The 12,120-nt window shown below is 43.5% G+C and overlaps 1 protein-coding gene across 1 annotated transcript; it reads right to left on the bottom strand.

Annotated features, from left to right (window-relative positions):
* Window positions 1–7,448: 7,448 nt before the first annotated feature.
* Window positions 7,449–11,651, bottom strand: fam83d (family with sequence similarity 83 member D). Its single transcript, XM_080462114.1, has 4 exons — window positions 10,810–11,651; window positions 9,167–9,334; window positions 8,944–9,068; window positions 7,449–8,783 (listed from the first exon to the last, which is right to left on the bottom strand). The coding sequence occupies exons 1-4, from the start codon at window positions 11,296–11,298 to the stop codon at window positions 7,916–7,918; spliced, it is 1,650 nt and encodes a 549-aa protein (XP_080318240.1). The 5' UTR covers window positions 11,299–11,651; the 3' UTR covers window positions 7,449–7,915.
* Window positions 11,652–12,120: the final 469 nt, after the last annotated feature.

The raw sequence follows: 12,120 nt of genomic DNA, 5'->3' as shown, positions 1-12,120 counted from the left end.
CACACACACACACACACACACACACACACACACAGAATTGACATGCCTATAGTGGTGTGTGACGGTCCCACACATTGTGTAAAGAGGAACAGTGTGGCATGTGAAACTAACAAAAACACACTTTACAGTCTTTTGTACAAAACACAAAGTCCCAGGAATCCTTTCCTTTCTCGCCTCGTACGAGGAACACATGAGCAAACACCAGACCGCTGTCATTGAGAACAAGAAGTATTTTCTTCTGATAAACCAGCTCTAGTTATTTTGCAGATGTATGCTGGTATGCTGAGCTGAATGTGCTTGGACACATGGTGTTGGGGGAGTAGCTGAACGCCACAAGTGTTGAACTTGTGTCGGACTCAGGTGGCACGGTGACTACAGTCTGACTCACTGCTGCAGCACCGGACGCTCTAGACTTGTGGTTTAAACGTCCAATACCGTGAGGCATCCCTCTCACTGATAACTCTGCGTAACACTGATGTCAGCTATTGTGAAAAAGCAACATAGCAAACTGAAATAAGAAAAACAGTTTGGATAGACTGTGCAGTTCTCAGTTGACCTGGTGGCAAGACACTACAGCTGTTTTTCATGGGCCTGTGTCATAAATCTCCGGTGAATGGCTGGTTTAAGAGTGGGTACTAAGGAGCAGCTGTACCCGTTTAAAAATAGCAGAGAGGCTGCTGCTGCTGGACAGCATGCTAAAACTCAACACGCAGTTTGGCGCAAAGAGCTCATCCACAATACCTTGTACCTGCATTAGCCTGAGTGCGGCTTCGCATCAACGTTACAACACAGGAAGTGACTGAGAGTGTTGTGCAAAACTGAGCGTCCGTGCGTGTCGCCCCCATCTGACTCACCAACACAAACAACGGCCAGATCCTGACCACATAATTCAGAAACACTTTATTTTCCAATGAGCTGAACATTCGTTATCAGTGTGTCGTGGCCTGAGGGTAGAGCGCTCCCTCCTTGCTGTAGTGACAACCATCGGCCGCCCTCATGCCAAACAATGCCAGGATGGCACAGCAAACATGAAATCATTATGACAGGCAGAGTTTAACGAAGTAGGACTCAGCAATGTAAGCACATTTTATCAGTGGTTTATTTTTTTGTTTGTTTGTTTTTTTGTTAGGTCTGTTCCCTGAATTAGAGAACAGACTGAAATTCCTGCATTCAGCCTGTTTGAGCTGATAAAAGAGAGGGAGTGCACGTACATGAGGTTGTTTGTGTGTATCCGAGTGCACACACCTGTTTGGGTGCACTGTAGGGTCAATGTAATTGCTTAACGCAGAAGCTGGCAGTGTTTAGAGATGCCAAATTGCACCTCTGGGAGTCACTATAGCTCACAATCTGAGTAATGAAGGCCAAGTAATCAAGCTTCAAACTCATCAACCATGTTTGCAGTAATTAAAAGGTTTATGTTCAGCATCAGGAGGGCCGTTTGACACCGTCAGTCAGTGTCAGGAGCCAGATCTGATGTTAGTTACTTCCAAGAGCCGGAGCCAGAATATGAGCATAACACACACTTTCTGCTGCTTTAATTGTTCATTTAGGTCAGGGGTGTCAAACATGTGGCCCGTGAGCCAAAACAGGCTTGCCGGAGGGTCCAATCCATTGCACGGAGTAGAAATTAGAAAGAAGAAACTGACTGAAAGTTTTCTGTCTAAGTAACTGCTGCACCAGAAATAACAAAACACAGACGTACAAGCAGATGGATCAGTGGGGCAGCAATGAAAACCAGTGCTAAATTTGTAAGAACAAGAATGCTAAAGACTTGGTATTTGTTCTCATTTGCACTCGGAAAATCATTAGAAATATCTTAATGTTAAGATTACAATTATTTCTCTTCAGATTTTGTAAAATGTTGATTAAATTAAAAGTGACCTCTTTACAGTTTGTACGTTTAAGTGGATTTTAAATGTTATTATGCTCGAGATTACGCAAGAATGAATTGGGCTGTATGTGGCCCCTGGACTAAAATGAGTGCGACCGTCCTTATTTAGGTTATATAATAACAACATCGTGTGATAACGGATGCGCTGTGCTGCAGTGGAGCGGTGGCAGTTGTGCACGGACACTAAAGGGAGACTACACGAATGTACACAATGATGAGTATAAATCCAATAATCAATGCTGTGACGAGTTCTTGTCTGTCTGCATTATCCGGATCAATTTAGTCCTGTCTGCATGGCCTACGACAAAGATAAGGAGAAGGGTTGTATCCAACCCTCGGCCTTCGTATCGAAGGGTTTTCTAAGTTTAAAAAAAAAAACACTCATGACGCTGGACTCATTATGTAGACATTCACAATTGGTTCATCATGAACTGTAGTTCAATAAAACGATCACCACTGTGCAGTTTGAGCTCGAATTTACATCTGGATGACTGGTTTTGTGATGATGCGCCGCTGCGTGCGCATGCTGACTGACTGGATTAGTGCTTAACACTATATTTGGTAGGATATAATGTTACGCCTTCTGTCAGACATGCTGACATCCTCAAGGATTTTACCCAGCATGCAGCAGGAGAGGTTCTGCCACTGCAGTCCTCCAGGGATTGCAGGTGACCTGACGAGGACATCAGACGGTGGTTGTTTGTTCGTGAGAGCCATGTCCACCTCACTGTGAGAAAATTCTACTCAGAATGCTGTGCAGCAGCCACAAATAAACAACCCTGAGATATTAATTGTGAAAATGTATCATCACGAGTTCGTGATTTATTTTTTTTTTTTCATTTGGATTACAGTTGCTATGTTGATTTTGTTTCTTAGAAATAAACACTTCGTATTTACAGGATCCCAACACTTCACCCAGAGAAGAATAGAGCAGGACACACAATGAGCCAGTGAGTTCATTGTGTTTTAGCTGAGGGCAGGGCTCTCTCTGGTGGCTGTAACTTGCTAGTGTTCCAGCTAATGCGCTTCACAAGGGGGGATCTTGGTAAATGTGTTAAAATAGGCACTTTCGATTAAGGGCAAAGAACAATTAAAAAGTAAATCATAGTTATAGTTTTTTAATTGTCCCATGTGAGGAGGGATATGTGAGCTCCTCTGTTTACCAGTGAGCTGAGCACTGTTACCGAGGGTGCAGACTGTTGTGTTGTGGATCCCCCACTGCTTCCTTGATTACAGCCAGTGGTTGCTTTGGAGCAGCCAATTAAAATCAAATACCATTCTCTCACATATTACCACCATTGTATTTACTTGTAGATCAATTCCCTTCAGCTGCACCATTTTGCATAATGAATGCAGAGGCTTTTGATGTGTTTCCCTGGTAGGAGATGTGCGCTCCGCAGGAGGAGCCGCTGGAGGGCCTGCTGTTCTTACCTTATTGCCATGTAATAGGCTGTAGAGGAGCCTGCATTGAGTCTGAATGGTAATAGTGTGGCGTGTTGTAAATGGAAGTTATTATACAGCAATAATGTCTGTTTTTATATTTCATTAGTGCAGTTGCATGCAACTCATAAAGCATGAATGTGGTGTTTGTGGACATTTTCTTTTAGATGAAGCCTAAAGGTGATGCTGGTGGGGCGAATATGGTGCTTTGTGGTTATCATTTAAGATTCAGGTTCAGGCTGGGCCTTTCTGCGTGGCGATTACATGTTCTCCCTGGTTTTCTCTGGTTTCTTTCAGTCCTGCAGTGTGGACTGTGGAAGTGTACTGAGAATCTGAGCGTGTGTGGATGTCTGTCTCTTTGTGTTTGAACTGGGACAGACTGGTGATCTATCCAGTGATCCCTGACAGACGACTTGTCGATAGATTGATCAGCTGGTATTAGGCAGGATTGAAAGTAACAAATTACAAAAAGGCACTACAATTTCATTGTACTTTTTGATGCACCATCCAATCTACATGGCCATTTACAAAATGCAGCTTTATATATGACTCCACCCACAATTAGATTTAAAATCCAAACTTTTTGATCAGTATATTTGTTAGACACAAAGTAAATTATTTTATCCAAAGCAATTCTGGTTTATATCTACTGTTCCTTAATAAAACCAGTGTAATCTCATATACATTGATATTTAATAAGATATACTAGATGTTTTGCAGAGTGCACATTTTCAAATAAATCTTTTCACCTGTTTTCCACGTGGACATTAAGATAAACAATGCTAATAAATAATTATAAATAATAAATCAATTATTGAATGAATTCTCAGTGTGTCTTTTTACAAGCTTCCATTTCACAATGTTGGAAAGATGAAAGTAAAATAAAACAGGATGCACCAATTTGCAAATCTCACTTCTTTTTATTTTCACAATATTGACAACTTAGCACATGCCCAAAAATATTTTACAATTTCATGAAACATATTCATTTTAAATTGGATGACAGTGGCGTACCTTTAAAAACAAAAGAAAAAAAAAAGAAAAACGTTTACCATTCTGTAACATCCCTTCTTCTAACAGTCTGTACACATTTGGAAATCCTGGAGACGACTTGCTTGAGTTTGAGGGAAGAATCGATGTCTCATTCCTGCCTGATGCAAGATTATAGCTGCTCAGTAATCTTTTTTTTCTTTACAAAGTTTTCCCTTTGACCCCGAATATTTTCTTTGGGTGAAAGGTCAGGACTGAAGGCACGTCTGTTCTGCACATTTACTCTTCTACTCTAAAGCGATTCTTTTGTGAAAGATGCAACAGGCGGTGGTCGAGTGTGGTCTTGCTGAAATATGCAAGGCCTTCCCTCAAAGACACATCATTTGAATGGGAGCTCATGTTGCTCTACAACCTTTGTGTACTTTTCAGTTCTGAATGTGCCTTACTAGATGCATAAGCTGCCCACGCTATTGACACTAATGCAACCCCTGATTATAAGAGATGCTGGTTTTTGAATTGTGGCTGATAACAGGAGGTCCCTCGCTCCTTCACTCTGCGGGACATGGCTTCCATGGTTTCTAAAAATAATTTCAAATTTGTCTCATCTGACCACACAACAGCTTTTCATTTTGCCTCAGTCCATTTCAAATGAACTTTGGTCCAGAGAAGATGGCAGCTTTTCTGAAGAGAGACCTTTGTAAGGACTGAAAGTAGTTGAAAATTGATCGTGAAAAGGGCTTTCATTAGTCAACTTGAGCTTTCATAAAAAAATTCTTAATTATTTCAAACAATTGTGCATTGAATGGATCTGTACAAGTTTAGTTTTTTTTAAGTCATTTTGGTCTTGTGGTTAGTGCCTCTGCGCTGTCTTCAGTCGTCTCTTTATTGGCAGCTTAGTCTAGTGTACAGGAGGACTGGTGAGATATATCATGGTCTTCACATTCAGCTAACTTCTCAGAACTATATTGCCATCTGATAGTCTAATCCCTTCAGGTCTGACCATCTCCACTCCCTTGGACACCATATGATCTCGACGCATTCGAATGACACTTGTTGTAAATCATCTTGGTGTAGGTCAGTATGTTTCTGCTCTTGGCATTCAGATTAATGTTATCCATGGAGAGGAAAGAGGTGACTGATTCCACAGCTGGTATCTGTAACCACCCTGCGTGATGATTGACTCAGGGGGTTTCACACATATGTCATACACCATGTGGGAAATATCTCCTTGGTACATGCTGTTCTAAAATATGAATTCAGCTTTAAGTTGGCCTCTAGAAAAATTCACAACCCTGCTGAGATCCCCATTTTGTAGTGCTATTGAAGTTCAACAATTCTAAGCGTTTCAAGTGTGAGGCATTGAGTTGTTGGCTTTTAATCAATCCAGGCACTGCACAGATTGGTCTGTCTGCTCTCACAGTCGTGACTGACTGCTCTATCTGCCAGCAGCTGGTCCTTTGCATCTCTGGTGTTCCTACCAATTCCTTCCTGGGCACTGCTGGAGTATTGATCATTGTTTCTGCTCACCGCAGCTCCTATGATGGCTGACACGAGCCTCCAAGTTGTGCAGAGGCAAGTTACTGGCAAGTAGGTGGGTGGAACATGTCAGGTACACTACTGGCTGGTCATTGAGGGGGATTGGCTCCCTTTGGAGATCATTTAGGATCAGGGTCTGTCTCAAACACTGAAATAAGCTCGAGCCTTCATGGGTCTGTTCACATGCTGTTGCTCTGCTACTCAGAGTGGAATGCTAATGTCAGAGATCCAAGTTAAACATAGTCTAGCTAGAAAGTTAGAACAGGTTGTCATTGAAAGCACTTTTTTGTTTAATATTAAACTCTGCACATACATTGTGACCTCAGTCCCTGCAGTGAAAAACAAAACAAAACAAAAAAAACACTTATTTTGAAGATTTTAACCTTTTTCACAAAATCCTCATCTGTAATCAAACAAAACCCCACCGCACTGGTTGCTTTCTATAAATTAATAAAAAATATCATCTGACCTCGTAAAGGCACAGTGACACCTCATCTCCCGAGTGTAGTCAAACATCAGCCTGATGAAGCCAAATGTGAGTTATACATTTATAACACAAAGGTATTCTGAGCACACTTCAGTCTGCAGCCAAGACTCTGATGTGGTTTGATATTTGCAATCGGATCTTTGTCCTTGGGTTTGAGATATGGGAACAGAAATACATTTGTCCTCTTTGTATTTATTAGTTGTGGGGTTTTTCCATTGGAATCTGGATTTTCTGTACGAAAGCATTTCACATGCTCATGTATAGCTGGGCTAAACATAAAGAGTATCCTCGGTTTTATTTTTCCAGTACAGAGCATGCACGTTCTCCTGGGTTTTCTCTGAGTGCTCTGGTTTCCTCCCAAAGCCCAAAAAACATGTGTGAAGTCACATTAGTGCACAAGGACACAGCAGCTCACATTCTCTCACTTAATTTTGCTGCAAGATTATCAACCTAATTTTTAGAACGCAACTATTTCTATGGTCAATTGTAATGTTAATGATCAGTTTGTTCTTTTATAATTGTTCTACCCTGTTGACCTCAGTCGTAAAATGTATTTATTCTCATTGCAGAACCATGATTCAATTTAAATTGCGATCCAATTTAGTTTGATGTAGACTGATGCCTGCCCCCTATTTGACTGAAGCACTAAAAATGTGTTTGTGTTGTTTTTGTTTCGTACTTGTGAAAAGGAATCTGTTGTAAATGAAAATGAAATGTAATTTAACCGTGAGGAGTCTGCGGTAATAAAAATCCCATCTGTGTTTGTAAAAAGCTTGTATTTAGCATCCATCCTAATCTCTATTTGTAATCTGTGACAGAGCTCCTTCTTCAAATTCACCCTGGACAGAAACTGTGATTGCCCGGCGTAATCAGCGAAGGTGCCAGTATCACAGATGCTGTCTCTCGACTAATTGCATGAAGGCGCTGCAGTGCATAAGGCGCAGGTGCTCACTGTCTTTGTTAAGTCACTTTGGCGCGGTTGGAACTTCTGCGCAAATATTTTCTGAGCTTTCCTTCATAGAATTTGACTGTCATTTAAAGGACAATGGGGATAAAAAAGAAAAACAATGGGTGTGTAAATAGGCAATGAGAAAACACAGCAGTAAGGTGGTAAAATATTCTTTTAATTATTTGAAAGGCACAGTGACAACCAGCTGCTCTCCAAAATTATGCTCCAATGTAGGTACAGCAGCCAAATTTGATTCAAATTGCCAAAAGAGCACCTCAATGCATTTTCACTCCTTTTCAGCAGATATTATCCAGTCTAAATCACCTCAGGTAATCATATTCATTGTACTGACATGGTCAAAAAATGATTAGGGCACCGTGTCTTTGTGAAAAATTTCTACAAGATGTTAATGTCAATTTTAATTCTGTTACCACTTGCTCAAAAATTGCTTCGTCATGGACAGGACAGAAAATGAAAAGGACAAAATGCGCACTTCAGAAAATTTGACAAAGAAAATAAAGCGGATACTTTACTACCAAAGCTAAAAAATATTTAAAACCGCCAACCTCTTTAAAAACCGGTAACCCTGCCACCTTCAATCACCAGCAACCCTGAAGAGAAACTACTGTGGACCTCTGGCTCTTGACCTCGGGCCCACGCCTTCGACGGGCAGCCGGGGATTTGGTTCCTGCTCATAGTCTTCCTGTGTCCCCGGTCTGCTGCGAGCACCAAGCCCCTGAGTCAGGTTGGTGATGTCCACCAGCTCTCGCCTCTCCGACAGTGCCGCCACCATGTGCTCCAGTTTGGAGCGGATGTTTTGGTAGTGGTGCTGGCGCTCTTTGGTCAGCTTGTGGAAGCAGTCTCTTAAGGCCGAGTCCGGAGCTCCCTGGGCAGATGAGCTCTGCCTGGGGGACACCAGGGAGGGAGAGTTCGGTCCCGCGTCTGCTGGTGTGACAACCATGAGATGCTGCGTGAGCTCGAGGTCAGTCTGGCTGTTGCAGTCCATCACAGACGGGCTGGTCTGAGTGGAGGCGTGGCAGGGGACCATGCTGCGGGTCTCTGGCTGATTCTCTGCAGGAAAAGGCAGAGTCGCACTCCCTGCCAGGATTTCCACCTGCATGTGCTTCTGCTCCATCCAGTCCTCGTTTACAGCGGACATATCTGACACCGGGTGGGATTTGTGACAAACAGGAGATGACGGTTCACAAGGAGACTGCGCCTCTACTGTTTGGGCTTTGCGGCTGGGAGTGCTTGTCAGGCATTCCTGCTCTAAAGGCCTCTCCCTGGTCACCTGAGGGGAGAAAGTAGCGGACTGTTTGAGGAGGAGGTGTTCATAGATGCCACTGTTGCGGACACTTGGAGGGCCACGGGTGTTTATGGGTAGCGACTGGGCGTAGAGGATGCGGAACTCCTCATCAAATTTCTCTGTTATCTGACCCGACAGCTCAATCAAGTTACTGCTGTTCAGTCTGCCATCACTCCAGTTGAACCTGAGAAACAAGATTTAACAGTGCACGTGGCTGAATGTAAGCAGGTAAAATGACCCAAACGCAACAGGGAAAGGCATTTTGTGGTTTGATCATTTGCATGAGCGGACATATTGAATTTCTTTCACACATAGCTCAGATGTGAGTCAGCAAACTCTCGTACCTGTAGGAACCAGTCGCTACTCTGTTTCCATCGATCAGCATGAATCTCTCGTGGACGTTCCCAGTAATCCTGGCTCCTGATCTCATGTAATAAGTTGTACCAGTGATGGTTCGCACTCTCATTTGCTGTAAAGATCAGGGACATAATTATTGTAGTGCCATCTCACATTTATAGCATGTTGTGACACAGAACCACACCCAGCTGTCAAGAACCAACCACACACCCGCAGGTCGTCCAGGCGAACGCCAACATTTCTGCACATCTTGAGGAAAGCGGGTGCACATGATTGGTCAAGCAAGATGTAGACAGGGACTCTGCGGAGGGAGCACGCCTCCTGAAGATCCTTAAAGATATCCAGGTCTGTCAGGGAGTCTGTAACTATGGCAATCACCTGCAGTGGAAAATTACAGAGGTAATATAACAGAATTTCTTTTCGGGCTGCAACCGTGCTCTCCCACATGTACCACATGATTGTGTTTTCATTATTGTCAAACACAAGGCCTTATTCAAACTGAGCGGTGAATCTCTGTCAGACGCACTCCCTATAATGTGTGTGCTGATGAGCTTTCTATTGACTGTGGTCTGTTACCATGGCAATTGTCGGTAACGCTTGGTCAGCAAACAAATGACTTTTATACAGGAGACAAGTAGGTGCACTAAGGGTTTTGCTTCTATTTTCTTGAGCTTTGTTTTGCACTCAAATTCCTCTTTTTTCACAGGCAGGATTGGAATTTCACATGCTGTGCATAAAGGCTGCATGTGGAGGATTAGACATGGATGTTTACATATCTGAGATTTATTGCTTCAAACTGGTGTTATCCACATGCAGCTTTGTCGGAATCGCCACGCCTTTTTTTTTTTTTTTTTGGATGATGATGATGATTGTAAGTGTGAATGCCTATTTTGAAGGGAGTGTTTTAAAAAAGAAAGAAAATATTTAAAAAAAACCTGAATTGAGAATTGACAGAAATGCAGGAGCAGACAGTTCCGTTAGGCTGACCAGCGACAGTTTTCTGTACACAGTGTACCGCTACAGTCAATGGCTCCTTTGTACAATAGAGACTGTGTGCAGTGAGCGGTGTAACATGACAAAAGAACAAACGATCTTGGAGCGAGCCTTGTAATAGAATATTTTTAAGGTTTCAATTGGCTGCCAGCTCATTTTGCACATATACAGCACCAATTATTTGCTGAAAACCTGAGAGGGAATCCATTCTAATAGACATCTAATGAAAGAGCAAATGCAAACTGTAATGGAGGGGAGCAAAAGCAAGTCGAGGCACATCTGGTGCGCAGGTTATACATGGGCCTGAGGTGCTGTATGTTCCTCATGCAGGAATATCTCTTTCCAAAAACCAGAGGCTGGACTGACAGCTCCCAGCAGGCACTTCACAATGAATATTCATGCTTTGTTGTTTGTTTTTGTATCTATTTTTTTTCTTCCATCTTTAAAATTGTTTTGGTCAGTCTTTTTTTTTTTTTTTAGCCATGATTTCAAAATGTGAAATTCTGAAAGTCAGATTGATCAAAGAAACTCCACTGGGACAATATGACATGTATTTTTAGGACGTGTGTGTGTGAACATTTGAAACTTTCTCTTCAGAAAAGTGACAATATGCAAACAGATTTGTTTTGTGGAGGGGAGGGAAGGAGAGGCCTTGCTGACCAAGATTAGTTAAGATTTTTCTTAGGAGTGATACAAGCCTACACAGAGTAAAATGTTATATATGGGCTCCATGATTACCACACAATGGTGATAGTTGTAAGATCTATATTAAACATGGGTTTTAATAAGATGCAAACATTAATACAGTTAGTTAATTCCATGCCATAAAATCTAAGATTAGTTGTCGTCCTCCTGTATACCTCTTTGGCATTTTTGATCATTTGCCTGGCAGCCTCCTTGCAGCTGTAGATGCACTCTCCGTAGCTGGGCTGGAAGTGCGCCACGGCCCGGGTCACTCCCCGGTACGAGCCCGCTGTGAAGGCGGGCCACCCGATCTCCAGCAGCGGCGGCTCCACGTCCGACACCTCGGGGAAGTAAGTGACGGAGGAGCAGTCCACAGAGCCGTTGATCGTCCCTTCTAGCCCCGGATCCTGGTCCCCGTGCAGGGACGCGTGGCGCGCCGGCACGGCGGCGCTCCAGATCTGCTGGGTCTCATCGTCCGACAGGAAGTTCGGGATTCTCTCTCTCCCGAGGAAGCCCAGGAAGTCATCCACCCCCCCGGAGAGCAGCTCCTCCAGGGCCAGCCGGTGCCTCTCGTTGTACACCTCCTGCAGGTTCAGCTCGTTGGCTTCGGTGCGTCTCGGCGCGAACCTGAGCGGAGAGTCGTCCAGACACTGGGAGAGCGCCATGGCTGCGGGACCTGCGGCTCTGCACACTGAGCCACACCTCAGCCGCCAGGTAACGTTTTGGCTCGCAGCAGGGAAAATTCGTATTTTGTTGTTTCCCTCCGTTCCTGTCCGCCGTGGATCGGCATTGGCTGCCTGGACTTTGTCGAAAAGGAGCCCCGTCCCCGGGCTCGCTGAGACCGGCTGTCAGTCTGACTTGACGCCGCGTTGATTGGCTCGTTTGGAGGCAAACAAGCCTCCGGTTCGTCCCCCTCGTGGATCTGCCCCTCCGCTCGGCACGGATCCGGTTACACCGCAGAGAGCAGCGCGGAGTGGTGAGCTCTCACTCCCACACGGTTTCAGTGCTGGAGGTTCACCTCCCACAAAAAACCAACCATCTGTTTTATAGACTGCTGCTCTCTGGAATTTATTCTTTAAATGAAAACCAGCTCACAGAAAGCAGCGGTGTCATCTGATCACCTCCTTTCAGTCAGATCTCAGGCTTGTATGGGACTTACTTACTTACACGTGTATAATCAGTATGAAATGATCTGTTAAATTCATGATATTTAAAATTCACACCCACAGGCTCAATCCTCATGTCGACACCAGGCCTGGCTGGTGGACACTGAATCTGATGAGTCACCTCACAGAGAAGATCATTTGTGCAAAACAATGTTTTTTTTTTATTTCATTATCGTTTTATAGTAACATGAGGTCCTATAAAAGAAGAATGCGTTCATTTTATTTTTGGATATATTGCAGGTATCCAAATCATTACAGAATTTTTTTATCATTTCTAAACTCATTACATATAAACTAAACTGTATCAGATAATTCGGATCT

This window comes from Lipophrys pholis (genome assembly GCF_963383615.2).
Source record: "Lipophrys pholis genome assembly, chromosome: 4".
NCBI classification, from domain to species: domain Eukaryota; kingdom Metazoa; phylum Chordata; class Actinopteri; order Blenniiformes; family Blenniidae; genus Lipophrys; species Lipophrys pholis.
This window is presented reverse-complemented; position numbering and strand designations above follow the sequence as displayed.

Coding starts and splice junctions, on each gene's coding strand:
- fam83d (XM_080462114.1), bottom strand. CDS start 11,298: ATGGCGCTCTCCCAGTGTCTGGACGACTCTCCGCTCAGGTTCGCGCCG. Junction 9,335..10,809: donor TGATCAAAAATGCCAAAGAG/GTATACAGGAGG, acceptor TTTCCACTGCAG/GTGATTGCCATAGTTACAGA. Junction 9,069..9,166: donor TTCGCCTGGACGACCTGCGG/GTGTGTGGTTGG, acceptor TGATCTTTACAG/CAAATGAGAGTGCGAACCAT.